The sequence below is a fragment of the Melospiza georgiana genome, chromosome 11 (assembly GCF_028018845.1).
Source record: "Melospiza georgiana isolate bMelGeo1 chromosome 11, bMelGeo1.pri, whole genome shotgun sequence".
NCBI classification, from domain to species: domain Eukaryota; kingdom Metazoa; phylum Chordata; class Aves; order Passeriformes; family Passerellidae; genus Melospiza; species Melospiza georgiana.
The window spans coordinates 14764956-14783772 of record NC_080440.1 but is presented as its reverse complement, the minus strand read 5'-3'; the positions used below and the strand labels follow the sequence as shown (position 1 = coordinate 14783772).

Genomic DNA, 18817 nt, shown 5'->3' with positions numbered 1-18817 from the left:
TTGTTCAACAGAGAACAAAAAGCAGCAGCTTTTAAGGAAATGTGAATCTGGATTATAACTTAGAAATTAATCAGGTACCTGTTCATCAGAACCTCCAGAGGCAAATAAGTCTCCATCTCTTGAAAATGCTACACAGGTAGCTGGGCCCTGCAAACACATTTAAAAGACAGGTTTAAAAAAAAGAGAAAAGAAAATGAATTGTTATGTTCCATTCATTACAGCTTTACAAGGTATTTATCATTTGACATCAGCAATCTAAAGGCAAAATTTGAAAAGCTCTTACCTGTCAGGTAAATGGGCCATAATTAAGATGCTCAGCATGCTGGCACTTACCATTTCCCACACTTTTGACCCCAGTTTAAGACACCCACTTTTCAATTTATGGCAGAGACAGGAACAAGCCAATTTTTACATCACCAGACTTTTTCTTGTTCCCGTCAAACATTCCCTCTTCACTTTAGAATTAGCAATTTCTAAAACTCCTGTTCATTTATTAAAAGTGTTGAAACTATGAGGTTTTTGTATAGTAGGCTGGCTTGAACTGCTTTTCTCTTCGTAGTCTGACAGGAGAGATGCCAGAGTTAAGGCATCCAGGATTACCTCTGCACAGGACTTGCATTTTGAAGGCTCATGGTTAAAACACTCAGTTCTGAGAGACTTTAAATACTTCTGAGTGCCACAGCACACCTTCCACACCACACACCTATTTCAATGTGTTTTCCACCCTCCAGCAAGCACACAGGAGGATGCACATGGCAGGCTGAGGCAGGAGCTCTGAGCTGCAGTCAAACAGAGCTGAGGAATTGCTACGTGTGTTAGAGCCCAGGCACAACAGACAAACTGTTCTGCTCAGAGTAAACAGCTGAGAACCCAGATCCTGGGGTTTTATGTCAGCTGCTGAACACATTCCTCTGCACAATGTTCAGCAGCAGGGGCAGAGGTCAGAATGAGAACTTCCAGAGGCTGCCTATGGAGCTGACTGGCTGGGGAGGGCTTGAGAAAACACCAAAAACAAGCAGAAAAGCCACAACAACCACCAGAAACCTCCACCAAGTGACCATCCACCTCCTGACAGAAGCAGTTACCCCCTTTCAAGTAAGGCCATGTATCTCAGAAGGCAAATAAGAAGCTTCTCCTTACTCTGTTGGAAGGAGACACAACTCTGAGTCCACATCTTTCCAATGGACACTGCATGAAAACCTCACACTCTTTCTTTGCCTTCTTTATAAAAGTGAATTCAACATAATAAATCCTGAAGACAGACAAATACCCAAAGACTGCATGTGAAATAAGCACCCAGCTGTCACTGCAACCTGTGTCCCACAGTCTTGTGGGCATCCAAACACGCTGGCACAAGGTTATGGCAGCAAAACCAGAGCCTTGCTGGGCTCAATCCCAGTGTGAACAGTTTTAGCCTCCTTAAAACACATAAAGGTGTTTCCATATTATCATTTAACACACAGTGATTTCCAAATGCTTTGAGGCTTCCCCTAGCAACACCTCACTAGAGAGGCCTTGCCAGGAGTGCTCCAGTAGCAGCAGCTCCAAGGCGCAGGCGCAGTCCCTGCTGTGACTCAGCTCACTCACCTGACACAGCAGTAACTGTAGGGGTAGGTATTTCACACCAGAGACATCAACCAGCTGACACAAACTGTGCTCTGCCTTTATTCCCACCCACCTACCCCAGTGTTCAGCTCTCTAGTCATGTGTCAGGAATGGAGGCTCTAAAAAAAAAAAAAGCAAAAGCGAAAGACAAGCAGTAAGAAATGGTAGAAACAACCCCACAGCCAGAAACCTGCAGTGGTGAATATTGCTCCAAGATAACAGAGGTTGAGCATACAGAAGCTGCTCTTGGACTATAATAAACCACTCAAATTTTTTTCTGTCCTCCTAACTCTAAGACAAAGTGTTCAGGAACAAGCATAAGTGGGGAACACTGGAAAGGAGCAGTGTTTCCTAAAAATATTTTTTATCAGTCTAAATATTTCAGTCTATTTAGACAAAATCTAGTACAACACAAATCACATCAAAACAGGCAATGAACTGACTCCAAAGTCATGGCATTATGAAGGGAAAAAAAGTTCAACAGAACATATTCTTCCCAAAATAGAAAATTATATCAAAGACTGAATGTGCCTTTATAAATTGAAAGAAAGGGAACAAACAAGTCTACAGACGCAACATCCTCTACAGATTTGTTGACATAAGTTAAGTGAAAAAGTATTCCTGCTCCATACACTCCCAGAACTCTTCCAAGATACAACAGGTTTGCTGTAGCAACAGTTTGCCAAATGCCCTTGCAATTTAATATTGACACACCAAACAAAACTAAAAAGCTACACTTGGCAGTTATTAGATACAGCCTAAATTCCATTCGTCCCAGGAAAGCACAGCAGAAATCCAACAGATTTCTGATGAAGGTCTGGATAACAGAAATGAGATTGGAGAATGAAGAATTGAAACCTTTTCCCCCCTGTGTTAATTTACTGCTTGCTTTAAAAGTATCAAAAAGTAGCAGTTGCATATTCTTCTATAAAAGTTGTAGAGGGAATTTTAAGCTTATTTCCCACATAACTAGAACTTGTGGGATGCAGCAACCTTCTTCTACTGGATCTGTAGAAGGATCTTATTTTCTTTAGCAGGATCAAATGGCCCTCTATTAGTGTTTCCTGGAGGTTCAGAATTTCCAGCCTGAACCCCCATGGCCCAAGGTGCTCCACACAAGCTGCTAGCACCAATCCCCAAATTCCAGCAGCTTCTTGCCTCAGACTAGACAGCAAGCTGCAGGAAGAAAGGGTTGGGCAATGACATACCCCAAGTCAGTGGTAAGGAACATTTCTGTTTAATCCTCAGCAGGTCAATGCCAGGACTGCCAAGATTTTGTGCATATCCAGTAGAGTTTGAAATTATAACAGCAGCTTCAGTGATACTGGGAGAGCTGCAGGAATTTTGAAGAAAATACAGAAGAAAGCAACAAGTCACCCACTGAAATTGTTGAGTGAGAACATGGCCACTGACATTTAACTCATGTCCTCTAATGAAAGACTACCAGGCAAGCACCAGAAAGCCTTGAAAAGGACAAATAGCCCAAATACTGGATGGAGCAAAGCAACCATAAAGAAAAAGGAAGCCACAGAAAGGAATGATAACAGCATCAAGCCTCATTGTTTGCTGCAGCATTCCCAGTGAACACAGCTCAGGCAAGGTCAGATCTGCATGGCAGGGCAGCTGGAACACCAGGTGACAGCCCATTTCTAACTGCTTGCACAGGTGAGAAAGGTGAGGCCCAGCAAGTTACATCATTTATGTGCAGAGATAGAGATTACACCTTCTGCCTATTTTCCCACTTCCTACAAAGGAGGTTGCTGAATGCAAGGCCTTTGTTGCCCTAGCATTGCCCAGGTTGATCAGCTTACATAAAACATTATGTTTGGCCTTCAAAATAGATGGTGAGACTATTCTGAATGACTTGAATGCATTAATCACCAAGATCTGAAGCCAGGACACAGATTACACCACCAAGTGACTGGCAGGATGCTAATAGCATCAGTAACAACTGACACAGGGGTGACATAAGACAACAGGAATAGCATCACTGAACACAAAGCTTTCAAGGGTAGAGCTAAAAATAGATGTCTCTGAAAGAAATACTTAAGAGAAAGGCCAAGAGGTTAGTCTGGAGAAATATGACTGGAGCCCAGAGTCACACCTGCACTCAGGCAGATGAATGTGTACCATCCATAAATAATGAGTGGACAATCACAGAGAAATCCCTCTTGAACACCCTCTTCTTCTCCCAGAGCTGCTGGGCACAGAAGGCACAACACTTCAACAACAACAGGGCCAACACCAACAGGCAAGTCAAGAGAGGCCAGACTTTCAGGCTTCAGCTAGGAACAGAGCTGACATTTCAGCTTCACAGAAAAAAACAACAGCCAGGTTGGAGAGGGTCCAGGGATAAACCAGAGAAGAGCAGTTTAATGATGCACTGGCTGCACTATGAAAGGAGAGGCAGTGTGGAAGGAAGCTAGAAAGACAAGTGGGGTCAAGGACACTAGCAGATTTTTACTTTTTTTTGTTTCAGTCCTGCAAGAAACCAATGCATAGTAGAGAAAAGCCAGGTAAGAGAGCAAGGAAAATGCCAAGAGTTGGAATAAGGCATACCTAGAGGATGCAAATATTTGAATTAAAGGAGAGCTTCCTCTTCCACTGCCACAAAAGAAGATGTAAAAGTGGGAGCCAGTACATTCAGCCAAACTCTCCAGGAACAGACTAACTAGTGCAGAGAGAAACAGGAGACATGAGAAGAGACAAGGCCTGAGAAGCAAATCCAGCAGTAACCACACTCTGGGATCCCAGCCCTGGCATCATCAGCTCTAGGCATAAAAGAACCAAGAACAAACAGAGCAGTCACTGCCACTGTTGACAGTGCTTCAGCTGCTTCAAGCATGGGAGAAGAGGGCAAGTCACATGGGAAAGGAAGAAGGGAAGGGAATCCAGAAGAAAAGCACAGGGAACAGAGGTGGCAATGACAAGGATGTTTTCAGGTGGAATACCTATGACAAGAAGCCCCAAGGATTCCCAGTACACTGGGCTTTGAAAAATTCCTGAGCAAGACTGATATGTTTGCATCCTCCTTCAGCAAGGGAGTAAGAGCTACAACTAACACAGGGCAAATTTATGCTGGCATCTTACAGCTGAATCTTCAGCAGCTTTAACTCCTGAAAGTTTTAGTCTCTAAAAATATAAGGCAAGGACAGAGAACTCATATTTCCTTTCAAGACTCAGAAATGCTGGCCTAAGTCAATTGCTTGTTGTTTGCAACACACATTTCTTTCTTGTTTGACTTCTGTGCAGCCCAGAGATGTCCCCACACTCTTCAAAGAGAACAGGCCTGCACTGATGTTTAATGCCACCTAGGCAGGGCTGACAGTAAAGGAGCACATTTGTTTCCTGTGCACCTGCTCAGGAGACCTCACTCATTAGTCAGTGATGTTGCCCAGGTAGGTAAAATGTAGCTACTTCACAGTTCAAGTCAAGGTTGCTTGAAGAATTGTAACTTTGCATTTTCTATCTTCCTATTTATGAACATAACCATGAGATGTTTTCTAAATATTTACTGAGGACTTCCATTCTACTAAGGAAGTCAGTCTGGAATGCTCTAATTAAACCACTCCAAAGGGCAGACAAGTACCATGTACATACCTGCTCTCCTCTAGCAACTCTCTGGGGTGGCTTTGAGGCCTCAAAACATTCTGTTCTTCAACAATGATTCAGTACTAGAGGTGGATTTACATACCAAGCCAGTGTCTCATCTGTATGGAATTAGATAAGGGCACTTCACAGCTTGAAGCACTCCAGAACCAAAATATGCAGCACAATACAGAATGATATCTTGCAGCTGCAAGATGTCAGCTCCAAACTGCAAACTTCTGTCTCTAATGATCCTTCTGCTACAAGGGGCCAGCTACATTTTAATTAAAGACAGCAATGTAAACTTGGCCAACCTCCCCATGTAAACTACAGCTAATCAGCTGCTAACAAATTTCTGGCACTCCAGCAGTTGCGTCAAAGAATGTCTAAAAGACCTCGGGTTTTTTTCCTTTAAGTGACCACTTGCATGCAGCCTTCCCAGAACAATGTAACAGCAGCCAGCTGTCAAAGCAGGAACAAAGTGTCAACCAGAACAACCTCAAAAAGTCACAACTCAAGAACATCCTCAGAACAGGCTGTCCATTCAGTGACTAACCTGCAGCACTCACTTAAAAAGGCAAATTAATTTAATGACCAAAAAGTCCACACCACTTTGTTTTTAGCCTCTTGAGGATACTGGCACAAGTCACAGTAATAACAGAGGGACAAAAAAGTCCCTCATTATTAAGGGACTGGAGAAGCAGCCAGTTCAGGAATCCACCCCTGGAGACAGCACAGCCTGTAGCCACTGACAGTGGCTAAGTGGGAATGAAGCACAGGTTGCCATATGCTTTTAACAGAAAAGCAAGGTATAAGTTCAATCAGGCAGTAAAAGAACCACCCCACAACAACACAGCACGTGCCAGACAGGGAATGCCAGGCAGGACTGGTGGCACAGATATCTCAGTGCAATACCCTTAAAGGCAACCAGAAAGCTCCACCAGCCACTTCAATACTTGCACTTGTTTCCAAACTGAAGAAGCTGTAAATGCCACAACAGCAGCTACTCTTCATCTGTGCCAAAGGCAAAGCTTTTCCAATGCCACTTAGATGCCCAGGAGAAAGAGGCAGACACTTTTATTGATCTGAAGCAGCAGGGAGGAAGAACAGGGAGCTTTAATTCTGCTTTTGAATAGATGATCCACAAACTGTTCTTTTAAAGCCTCGAGTGAAGTACAACATTAGCCTAAAGGGACTTTCTATTGCTCATTCTGAAGATCTCCATCACCATAATCAGGTTTGGACTCTCATTCAATGCTAAACTCTTTTTTTGTGTGTGTGCTACTGCAGTCAGTGAGGCACAGCTAGCAGCTCAAATGGGAGAAAAATGGAAAGCAGGTTCAGCCTGCTGCTGAACCATAACCAGGCACATCCCTTCCTGAGGGAAGGGGGGAAGTGTAAAGATTTCCCATGCTTCTAACACTCACCCTTTTCCAGGAAGCTTCTTCCCAAGAACTCACTTGGCAGATTAACACAACAGACAAATATGAAAACAAGATTAAAGCAACAGAAGCTTTGCAGCCCCTATCTGATAGGAATATCCACTCAGTCCAGTCTTCCAAGAACAGTTTTATACAGCCAAGACTGACATGTTAGGATAACCAGCATTTATCTCCTCCCCATTCTTTTAACAGCTGAACCCTTTGGTCAATTTTAATCAAAGCTCTACTTCATGAAAGATTTAAGCATAAGGTTTTCCTATTTTTTTCCATTAATATCACAAAAAAAATATTATTAATATACAGCAAAAGAAAAGTTACAGAAGAAACGTGATCTTTTTAGACATCAAACAAGGCAGTCACTAAACAAAGCCACAAGAAGACAGAATTATCAGATTTACAGCTTACACAGATACCATTATTGCCCACAACAATCCCCACCAACTCCAAAAAGCTTCAGGCTGAGGTTTTTCCCTGACAGTTTTTATGCTTTAAAATTCAGCCCCCACTTTAAAAGAGACACAAGTGGGTTAAGAATTTCTGTTCTCTTTGTCCCTTTGGAAAGGGATGCCTTAAGGCAGTTCTGCTTTTTCACACTCCACTCTGCATGGACAATGAAATTAGTCTATTTATTTTCATTTAAGATTCAGAAAGAGAGCTCCAAGCATTCATAAAGTTAACCTTACAAGCAACACATCCAGCAGCATAATACTAATAGGCCAATCAGTTAAACTTAACCAACTAGCACCATTTATCACCTTCAATTGTATGATTCAGTCCATTAACAAGATGTTCCCAAATCAAATCCCAAAATAGATATCCTCTATTTTACTGCTACTGTTCTTGAGTCTCCTGCCAGGTGAACAGCATTTATCTTCAGAACACCTGTGTCAGGGGGCCAAGTGTTATTTGCAGCTCTAGAGGGAGGGAGACAGAGCTGCACTGGAGGCTGACAGGGTCAGTCAGAGTCAAGGGTGCTGCTCTGAGCTCCTTCTGCCTCAGACTTGAATCCTCAGTATTGGAACTTACTTTTAGTCTTGCTTTCTCTTCTCTCCATTCCTGCCTCACCTCCACCTCCTTCCCCTCAAAACAGTGATGATCTCAAAGATTATTAGCATTATAATAATGATTTTACACAAGGAAGCTTTCAAACAATTTCTGGTCACGAAGAATGAAAGTCTCAAGCATGCATTTGCTCAGTTTATTGTGAGTCTGTACATTACTGTAAAAAAGGCTTTGCCTCACCTGGTGACCATGCAGAGTATAGAGAAGTCTTCCTTCTAACAAGTCCAGAATCTTCAGAGTTGAATCACTGGAAGCAGTAACCAGATAGTTTCCAGAGGGATGAAAGGAAAGGCTGTTGACCACAGAGCTGTGCACTAAGGATGGAAAAAAAAAGTATAATAGTCACCAAGACCAGTTTACATAAGCCCAAGGCAAAAAAAAACAAAATAAAGCACAAGCACATTGCAATTTTCTGTTATAAAATTTAACAGGAAAATTATCATGGGGGAAACATTCCACAAAAACTCTTCAAAGCACTGGAGAACAATAACAGTAACTCAATTCTTGTAAAAATAGGCACTACTTTACTGAAAGGAAAAAGGAAGCTTTGCCAATTATTCTGAGAGATTTAATGTTACAAAAGCTTCCAGTATAGCCAAAAATGTACTGTATGTGCAAGTGAACTACAGGATTCTGTGAAAGTGCTGGACATTGATGTACTTTGCTACTGTGGAGCTGCTGGTCTCACTCCTAAGTCATTCTAGATTAAAATCTGCATCTCAGGACACTGAGAAGACTGAAATTACAATGGAAGACACTCAGAGTTGACACTGCACAACTTCTTCTGGTTTACTATCTGACTCTAGCCAGGACTGGGGTTAAGAGAAACTAGGAAATAAGAGCAACTTGAAAATGGTCCAGTACAAGCATTATTTCCTCAGACATCCTATTTGTCTCGCCAAAAATTTAGAACAAATACAAACAGCCAAACTATCAAGAGTGTGAACTTGCAATAAAGCCATTTTCCCTGCATGAAGATGAAGCCCAAGATTTATTCTGAAAAAAGCTAAAGAAAATGTTCTAGGAAAAAAGTCAAACTTCACTGAAGTTCAGTAACATTAAACATTTAATATATGACTTTTTTCCCTCCCCAAACTCTTGCAGAACAGGCTATTGAACATATTTATTTATGAGAACATGCAGTACCTCACATATGCCCAGCTTCCTGAGTGTATGTGACACTGCAGAATATTAATATGCCTGAGGAGGGATTTAACCATCCAATTATTCCTAATTATACTATATGCCCTCCAAATGTTCTGGTATCTCAAATCTACTACTTCTGATACATCACACCCAACTAAATTTATATTCTGTTGAGAGTCTACTGTGCATTTTGAATCCACACTGCATATTAAGAAATCCCTTAAAATACCATTTTAAGTACATTAGAAGCAAATATTTTTTGCATATGTGGATTTGAAGCAGATAGCTGAAATAACCTTGCTCAACTGTAAAACAGAATGTCTCTACTTTTGAAATTCTCAGGAACACTAAATACCTCAGCTAAGCTCTGAAAACAACTCTTCTTGACCCAGACTGTTACAAAACAGAAGAAAACCTTAACACAGGTAACTTCTAAACTGTTCTTCTTCTTGGTAAATACTGTCTCTGTCACACAGCTATATATTCCTCTACCCCCTACCCTGTATCATGCTACCTATTGAAGGAAAAAAGGTCTGTGTGGAGTTTTTTCTTATGAAAGAGTGATAAATATCTTTTTCCCTTGAAAATCTTATTCTGAGGAATTTGTAGTATTCCTCACCCCCTTAGAATCTATATTCAGATAAATGTAAACGTATCTTGTCAACTAAGGAAAGTCCTGAAAGGAATCACATCAGAAATAGACAAGATTAGTAATGTATCACATTTCCAAGTTCTAGAAGGTAAATAAAGGATTTCCAGCTTCACAAAAAATCCTTTCCATAATGGAAAAAAGTCACACAGACTGTAGCTGCACAAGTAGTCACAGCTTCTGTGCCCAAGGAGTTACTGGCTCTTCTAAACTCAGAGTAAAGTTCATCTCTACTGTCAAGGCAGCTCATACCTCCCACAAGACCATTCATAACACCTCTCCAAAAAGGGCCAACACATCCTGCCACCTCACTTGATTTCATGCTGTGAGCAAGAAATCCAGTGCAGCACCAGGTGGCCTCTCCCAGTGACTCATTGCTACAAGCCCATCCTTCTGCCAGCCAAGCCCTAGCAAAGTAAGAAGAGCCTCTTAGGGGACTTATACTAAAACTGAGTCCTCCCAGCCTGCTCAAAACTGTCCCAAGCCCCACAGCATTTCTTTTATGTAATGCAACCCTCAGTAACACCAGCAAGTAGATAAATTAGGATGAATTTGAAACAGCCACAGTCTCCACTGAACAGATAACCACCATCAGTCCCATCCAAACTGAATAGAAGTACCAATTATTCTTTTTAAATAGGAATAAAAAACAGGTTAGAGCTGTTTCCATAGACCTGCTACAGAGGTGTCCCCCACACAGCTTTGGACAGGGAAAAAATGTCAGGCAGTAAACACTGGCCATTTTTGTAGGGGCTGTACAAAAGAGTCAGTGCCAAGCAGAGAACCAAATAAAGCATCTGTGTGTTCTCCTGTACAGTAAACGTGACCAGAGCATACTTTGCTTGGCTCAAAGAAAAACACACCATACAAAAGGTTTTGCAGCTTGCTCTCTACTTCCAACTTTCATTTACAAATGTCACAGTTGGAACAAGTGCTGGCAACAAGAGCAACGCTGCTAAAAGACTAATCAGTGCTGGAAAGCAGCCCAACTTCAGACGCAAGAGCCCGAGGCAGGGCCACTCATCAATTAACTCCATGTTTAAAATGGAGTCCCTGGCAATCAGGCAGCATCAGCACATTCTGAAGGCACAGATGCCATCTAGTGGGACAGGAGTGGCAGCCTCACAGGGGAGACACAAAACTAAATCAGATTTAGTCAAAATGAGAGATGTATAAACCCTCAGAAAGGCAGGATTTATAAACATCCCCAGAACATGTTACAAACACATCAGTTTGTAGCCACAGGTGCATGAAGTGATTGCAAAAAACCACCACTGCAATTTAAGGTTTCTTCAGCTATTATTACTATTTTTAGTTAAAGGTTTAATCCACAGTTAGGATTTACAAAGTAGCTGTTAAAAATAACACTCGCCCCAGGAAAATGATCACTTCAATAGCAAGGGTGTCACACTAAAATGCCATTCAGAAAGGGTGGGATACCAGGGAAATATGTCATTGTAAGGCAAAAAATAAACCTGGCAGCCAAGCCTAAACCACATCAGATTTGGACAATTTAATAGCAGTAAGTGGAAAGCAGGAAGAGACAACTTTTGAGCCAAGTTATACTGTGGCTGGAAACATGCACTGCAGATCTTGCCACCATTGAAAAGCTGATAAAGCAGGTTAAAGGACAACCTGACACTGCCCAAGTATTAAAAAAACACTACTGATTTTAGCAACAAGACTTCAGGAAGGCATTTCCAAGTCTTGATATGGGCCACAATTTAACAATACTTATTACACAAGTTGCACGCTCAATACTGACGAATTGGAAGTCACCAAAAAGTTAACAAAATCTAACAGATATCTAACTATCAGAGAGCTGAGAGTGACTGTGATCCACAACAATGCCTGAAGCTGGGAGGCTGTCACAGCAGGAATGCACAAAAGCTTATGTTGAGGGCAGAAAGGACACACCAAGCTCCAGCCCCATGTCTCTGATCTGCTTTATGAGCATGCCAGAAGCAGTTCCTCAGGGAAAAGTTAGCAAAATTAAGTTTAATAAGCTACCAACACTGAAAACAGTGCTAGAGAATGCATTCATTTTAAAATATCACAGCAGCCTTAAAAACTGTTATTAGCAAAGAAAAGCCACATCTTGGCTGAAGAAACTAATGCACAGAATAGGTCAATCAGTCTCACAGAAGCTGGCAGGGAAGGGAAAGCACCCTTTTCCTATCCAGATCTACCAAAGAGCAGCACCAATCAGTGGGACAAGAACATGTAATGGGAAGAGATGTCATTTGGCATCATCAAAGCTAATTATGGAAGCTGAAAAACAGAGTTTGGAAAAGGAACCATAAACATGGATCATAGTATAGAATTGCAATTGATTGATTTTGATTTTCCTTTTTGTTAACTTTTCCTGATTTTCTTATAAAAGAACCTAACATTCTGAATTGCTGGAATACAATTCTGACTCCTCCTATAGGCTTATTCAGAGGCAGAGGCCACATCCTTTTTATTGCACAGCACCTTCTCAGTAACAGTGAATAGGAGCCAAATGGCATCACAGGTAAGACCCATGCCCACCTGTAACGTGGGACAGCCTCAGGATTAGCTCTGGAGCTAAACACAAAGCAAAGCATGACATCTGGTGAAGAAAGGCTCCTGCTGGCAGGCCTAACCCAGTGCCTTTCTGGAAAAGCAGCAGCTGATGGAGAAACAATCCTTGGATTTCAGAGCAACTGGCATCAATAGCTGGAAAGGTTCAGCTGCTGTAAGCTGTTGACTTGCCTTGGTAGTGCTGCAGCAGTCTGTTCATCCTGACGTCCCAGAGCTTCACGGTGCTGTCCGTGCTGCCCGCGGCGATGCAGTTACCGCTGGGATGGAAATCCACGTGGTTCACAAACCTGCAACAGCACCAAACCCAACTGCTGCACACCAAAAGTGCCTCTTCAACAAGGGGTGCTACAGCATGACTCACTGAGCATTAAAGAAACGAGGAAATAACCTGAATATTGATTTTGCTGAATTTCTCTTAAGACCTTGTTTCTAACCCCAGCCAGACTGCAGGCTCCTACCTAAGCATATCTTCAGTAGTTCACATTGCAGGTGTAGGAGCTGCAGACACAAACCTCCTGAAATCTGATGGATCCAACTGTCACAACAACATTTTCAAGCCTTCATTTAATGTTTGCATAATATATGTCTTCTACTATATTAACATTATTTCCAGAGTGATGCGTACAACACTGAACAGAGATTTTTCTTCTGTTAATTAAATTTAAGATGGAACTTAGTGAATTTGTGCCTGAAATCATATGTTGCCCCTTGGAAAGTAGCAAGGCTGAGGCCAAATTGCTTCCTGGACCTGAATCCAATCAATTCTTAGTTTGAAAACATAATTACAATAAAAGCTTCAGACCCTTCAGGAAAAGATAACTCCTCACCAAACAAATTGGATAAAATTAATTATCTTTTGACTATTCTTGTAGCAAGTGCTGAAAAAAAACTGAGCTATTTCAATAGGTTGTTTGGACAAGACACATACTTAAGAGCATTGAAAAAAATAAATGTCTGAATTTGTCTTACCATCGCTGTATATTACCTAGAAAGAAGAAAATATTGCACTAGAAATTCAGTGCAGCAATGAATTAGGGAGATTCCAGTCTCAGTTCTCTGAGGACTTGTTTTATGTTTCTGGGTAAATTATCTTTTGCTACATTCCAAATTTAACAGCTATTTTTCTGAATGCAAAGTGGAGGGTTTGAATAACCTCATTATTTAAAAACTTGAAGATGAATCAAAGCATCCAAGTGCCATTCTGTCTGTACACTTTTGCACTTTTAATTTACGTCAACTCAGAGCAAAATAAAAGAAGAGATAAGGAATTTAAGCATCTCCAAAAATAAATAAGCACAAAGAAACTGAGGCTTCATGTGCTGGACAGTTACTGAAATATAACCCTCACAGTTCTAACCCTGAGCAGTCAAAGGGGCCAGGGCAATTCTGGACTGGGCCCTCACACTGGCTGCTTTTGCAAGAGGTGCTGATGGTTTTTCAAGCAGTTTTATAATTGCCAGGACAGGGACCTCTGAACCTCACAAACCAGGTGTAAATTCCCCAGGTGAATTCCCCCCTTCAGACATCACCACCAGGTACTTACCCTCCATGCTCACAAAAGGAGTGGATGCATTCTCTGCTGGTTTTGTCCCACAGCTTGACAGTTTTATCATCACTGGATGACACTATCAATCGTCCATCAGGAGAGAATCTAAGGCAAGAGTGACAGCAATTAACAAAAGCCATCAAATGAAAGGAGTACAGGGTCGACTGAATTTGGCCAGGTGTTTTGACATGTTGGTAAACACACCTAGCTTCTCAAAAAGTCACAGAGGCATCAGTGATACTGAAAATCCAATCACTAAGTTGAGGGAAAAGCAAGCCCTAAGTACTCAAACTATCCCTAACTCCATGAGCACATAAAATAACCCTCAGCAAAGTCTTGAGTCTGACTTAAGATCTTGTGTCTTACTTGTTTCAATTTAAGTGTACCTCAAGTTGCAAAACAATTCCTGCCTTTGCCACAAGAGTTCAGAGCAACACAGCCACTCACAAGAAAACAGCTGCAGCAGAGCCTTCACCATTCCAGTGACTTAGGAGAATATATTAAGTTCCCATCTCAAAATATCACATACATGACAGATCCAGACCTCTCTTCACAGGTATACACATTACAGAATCAGGACTTGAGTCCCTAACTCCAGATCATCAGACATACTTAAAAACATCCTTTCTGCTCTTCTGTGGGCATCTAGAGTGCTACCAGCCACTGCCACCACCATGTTCCACAACTGTAATGAACTCTTCACCTACAGAGGAACCATGGCTTTAGCCTAGATACACATATGCATAAATAACTCCTTGAAACCAAATCTGAAACCGTTATCAGGAAATAATGTTCTTATCATGGCAGCACTTAAAACATTTTAGAGGTAGCACTGGTGATCATTTTAACAAGGGGCATGACAAGTCTAAAGAAACTAAGCTGAAATAACAGCAGAAACCTCTCCTTTTTTTTCCTATTAGCAACTTCAAGACACAGAACTCTCCTTACCAGATAAAAACAAAACACAGAACAAATCACAAAGCAGGAAAGCCTCTGCTTGACAGATTACTGGAGAAACACAACGTGGGTACAGATAAATACTCAAAGAATGTCTCTGCAGGTCAGCAATGTATTTCAGTCACTAGACACACGTGAACCACCCTGAACAGAAATGTGTTGCACCAGAGCATGACACTGAGCCTCTGCTTTGAGGGATAAATCTCCATCTCTGTCTGTCAGAGGGCTGCACTCACCTGGCACAGCGAACCCAGTTGATGTGCTGACTCAGTGAGAACAGAAACTTCTGCCTGTGAACCGTCCACACTTTGATGGTTTTGTCATCAGAAGCTGTAACTAAGGACTGGCCATCGCTGGAGAAATGAACACTTCTCACGGTTCCTGTGTGAGCCTTGAACACAGTCGATTCTCCCTTGCTACACAAAAGGGAAGAGCTCTTTAAAACTGCACAAAGGGCAGCAAATGCATTTGTTTTCTGTACCTGAAAGCACAGGGCTGCTGCATGCTGAGCAGCGCTAGCAACCATCACTTCTATGGGAAGTGCATGTGACCACAGTAGGATAAAAACATTGATCGACCCCAAAGTTGCTCATGCTTCATGAGCAGTACAGAATACACAGCTAAAACCAGTTGCTCCAGTTCCATACTGGAGGCCAATCCAACAGGAAACAACCCATGTTTCCTATAAAGGGGAAAAATGCCACAGCTCATTTGTGCAACCATTTAAACACAAAAAGATCAATGTAAAAGAAGACACTTTGGTTCTGTACTCTTGCCAGGTACTTTGCTGCAAGGCAGGCAAAGAGTGAGGTGTTTTCACAGCTCATTCAAACAAGAGCCAAGCAGGCAACGACCTCCCAACTGCTCCTGTAATGGCCCATGCCCAGCTGGCCATTCCAGTGCCACATCACACACGAATTCAGCACACCTGATACTGTACAGCTGTGAGCAATCTGCCATTAACTCAGCCAGGCAAGACAATTCAAATGTGTTCATTTTTCTCTACACATCATTTCCAAATAAATGCAAGATGCATTTTTCTGGCTAATAAGCACAAGACATATTCAGAGATCCAAAGCAGAGTGTATTTAGAGATCCAACAGGTTTATGGAACTCTCAGTCCAAAATCTGTCCTCCAGCATGTACTGTACCACCAGGAGCTCCATATCCACAGACTGAAGAGAAGACAAAGACACAGTGGTTCTTCTTTCCCTCCAACAGATCCCTGACCCATAGCCAGAGAACTGCTACAAAGCACTAAGGAGAAATTCCAAGCCACAGTTAAACACAAAGAGAGGCAGAAGGGACAGGTACTCACACACTAGGGATCCACAAACGAACTGTTTTGTCTCTAGAGCCTGAAGCCACGAGGTGACCAGAGGGTGAGAACTGGACACACAACACTGCATCTTTGTGGCCCAAGAAGCGATAGGCTCTCATCTGAGGCTTCATGCTCCAGATCATCAGGCACGAATCCATTGAGCCACTCGCTGAAATAGAAAAGGAAAAACAAAACCACACAAAACCAAACTTGCATTAGCTCTCCTCCAATTACAGAAAAACTACATTTCACACTCAGCTCTCCATCGTAGCTTCCAGCAGTCTCAATACATTGCCCTTGAAGTTTCACCAGTCTATTGCAAGCTGTGGATTTCATTATTGTCATGCATATAATTTCATTAGTAATTCAAAGAAAACAAGGCCGGCCATGCATTACTTTGGACTGACAATTTAATTCCAAGAGTCCCGACATGCAACAGCCACAGGTTGCAAATCGTCCACACACTCAGGAAATGAAGGTTATCTCTTCACTTTCTGATGGGCAAAGGCATTAGCTGCAGCAGGTTAAATGTCACTTCAGATTAAGCAGAGAAGACCACTGAGTTGGTGTCTTAAAAGCACGCTGGCTACACCTCCCTCCAACACCTCTCCCTTGTGGCAAAACATTGACCAAAGTCAGCTCAGCAGTTCTTCACAACATTCTAAAAACACAAGCTTGGAAGGCGAGTGGAGCAGTGCTCAACTTGCTGTTAGCAGGAAGCAGCAGCAGGACCTTTTGCTGTTGCAGAGCTCAGTCACTTCCACTCTTCCTCCCATCTAACTAAAGCAGAACAGCTCTTTCTTTATCCTCTGGCCACCAAAACACAATTTACCCAATTGTTTCTTAGCACGACTGAAGTCCACACTAGTGACAGCATCTCTGTGGCCTTTGAAGTGCCTCTCCAGGGATGGATCTTCCTAGAAGACAAGAATGTTCAGACAGTACAGATTTAAGAACCATCTTTGTACAATAAAATCATTTTATTTCTAGAAGAAGTGAACCAAGCCACATATTTACCCCACAAAAAAACAGGCAGAGGCAAGAACCATTGTGCAGGCAACTGCACAACACAAAACACAAATCTCACATATACCATAAATTTTAAAAGAAGCAAATTATCCAAGCTGTTATTAGCTTGGATCTTGAGTGACTGCACAAATCCCTCATGCACTTTTACAACACGCTGCTGGCACAGAGACTCTAAAGCTGACTGTAGAACAGATAAGCCATGTCCATGATCACCTGAGCAGGCAGCCAAGCTCAGCTTTGCTTTGACAGCTGCTCATCTCAGCTCAGGTGTAGCCAAGAGGCCATTATTTGCACAGAAGAGGCAAACTCACAAGATTTAACACACCTGTTGAAACAGGCAGGACAAATGAGAATTGCAGCAAAACAGACTGACACCTAACCCCACCCACAGCACCCTGCTGCAAAGGCCAACAAAAGCCGGAGGCCAGGCAAAAAAAAAACAAAGACCTGAGAGAACTATTACAAGAGCTTTTAACACTTGAAAATCGTTCAGGACAGGCTGGTCAGCCTTCAGTCCTTGCTCTCACACATTGCCACTGCCTCCCTGGCAATCCCACACTCAGGATTTGACCAGAGCCCAGCACCCAGACCCAGAGCAAGGCAGCGCTCCCCGCTCAGTCCGGCCCCCCGCAGACCCAGAACCCTTCCAAGAGTCCGGAGGTGCCGCTCTCCACAAACAAACACACACAGACCAACCCCGGCTGCACAGCACCCCACACCCAGGGCTACACCCCAGCATTAAGCTCCCCGAACTCCTCTGTCCACAGCCCCACCTGCATGAACCCCTCCGAGCCCAGCACTGCCTCCCACCGCCACCGCGGCCTCAGGGCCCCCCACAGCACCAGACACTGCACCAGCCCTGCCTTCCCCTTCCACTCTTCCGGGCAGTGTCACATCCCTGCCGGCTGGGACACAGCGGCCCAAGAGCTGCCGCCGCCTCCCCCCCGCTCGGCGGGATGCCCCGGTGCCGCCTCAGCAGCCCCACACGGGCTGTGCTGGTCCGTTCCGTTCCCGCCCGGCCGGCGCTCACCTCGCACAGGGCGGCCATGACGCCCGGCGGCCGCCGTTCGGTTCCCGCGCCGCGCGCGCCCCGTAGCAACGGCCCCGCCCAGCGAGGGGCGGGCGGGGGCGGGCCCGGCTGAGGGCGCCGTGGCGGGCCCGGGGCGGGAGCCCGGCAGCGCCTCAGGGCCGAGTGTGGTAGCGGGCTGCTCCGAGCACGGCCGGCCCCGTCAGGGGGCTCAGGACGTTGGGGGGCGTTGGGAAAGCCCCCTCCGGCGCTGTTACAGCCGTTACCCTGGCAGGCTTGGTGCCGCTCTCGTTCAGTGCCCACCACCCCTCTCGTTTTGTCACTGCTGCTCTGAGGCCGAATGGCTCCCGAGCCTGGTGAGGCGGTGTCCGGATCGCAGCCAGGGGAGCACCCCAAAGCCGTGCTCTCCAGGGCTGAGGCTGGGCTGCTCACTGCCAATAAGTGGTTCAGCTGCTGGGAGATGAGTTGCTTCTGCTTGGTCTGTGAGTGTTCCAAATAGGAACTCACCCCGGGGTTGTGCAAAGAGCACAGGACAACCGAGAAGGGTTTATTCTTCCAGTGGTTTAATACTAACTCAAATTTCTTCCAACTCTGTTCATCTCTAGGAACAGTACTATTAATTAGACACTATGGACTGCACACTGACTGCTCTCTAACAGGCGCCTGTGTGGAGCCAAGATCTGCCTCTCCACAAAGCTTGGGCTGACCATCTGAGCTTCTAAAGGGGCCTTTCCTCCATCTGTTCTGCATATAGGCCCCTTCCTTTAAGGACACATCTCCTCTTGCACGTTTCTGACAGCCAGGGGTGCGCTCTGTTGAAGCTGGGGTTATAGTAGTAGAGGATCTAAAACAGGCAAAGGAGAAGAGTTAGTTGCCACCA

At 43.7% G+C, this 18817-nt stretch overlaps 1 protein-coding gene across 2 annotated transcripts in view; it reads right to left on the bottom strand.

Moving 5' to 3' along the window:
- The window catches only part of POC1A (POC1 centriolar protein A), a 44010-nt gene extending 26022 nt beyond the window's left edge, over window positions 1-17988 (bottom strand). For both annotated transcript variants that reach the window (XM_058031952.1, XM_058031953.1), the window contains exons 1-8: window positions 17941-17988; window positions 16714-16798; window positions 15879-16050; window positions 14797-14976; window positions 13601-13708; window positions 12229-12344; window positions 7878-8011; window positions 79-147 (exon numbers count right to left, since the gene is read on the bottom strand). In XM_058031952.1, the coding sequence (XP_057887935.1) occupies window positions 79-147; window positions 7878-8011; window positions 12229-12344; window positions 13601-13708; window positions 14797-14976; window positions 15879-16050; window positions 16714-16798; window positions 17941-17958 (882 nt within the window). In that variant the 5' untranslated portion in view covers window positions 17959-17988. The remainder of the gene's footprint in view (window positions 1-78; window positions 148-7877; window positions 8012-12228; window positions 12345-13600; window positions 13709-14796; window positions 14977-15878; window positions 16051-16713; window positions 16799-17940) is intronic.
- Between the last annotated feature and the right edge of the window lie 829 nt (window positions 17989-18817).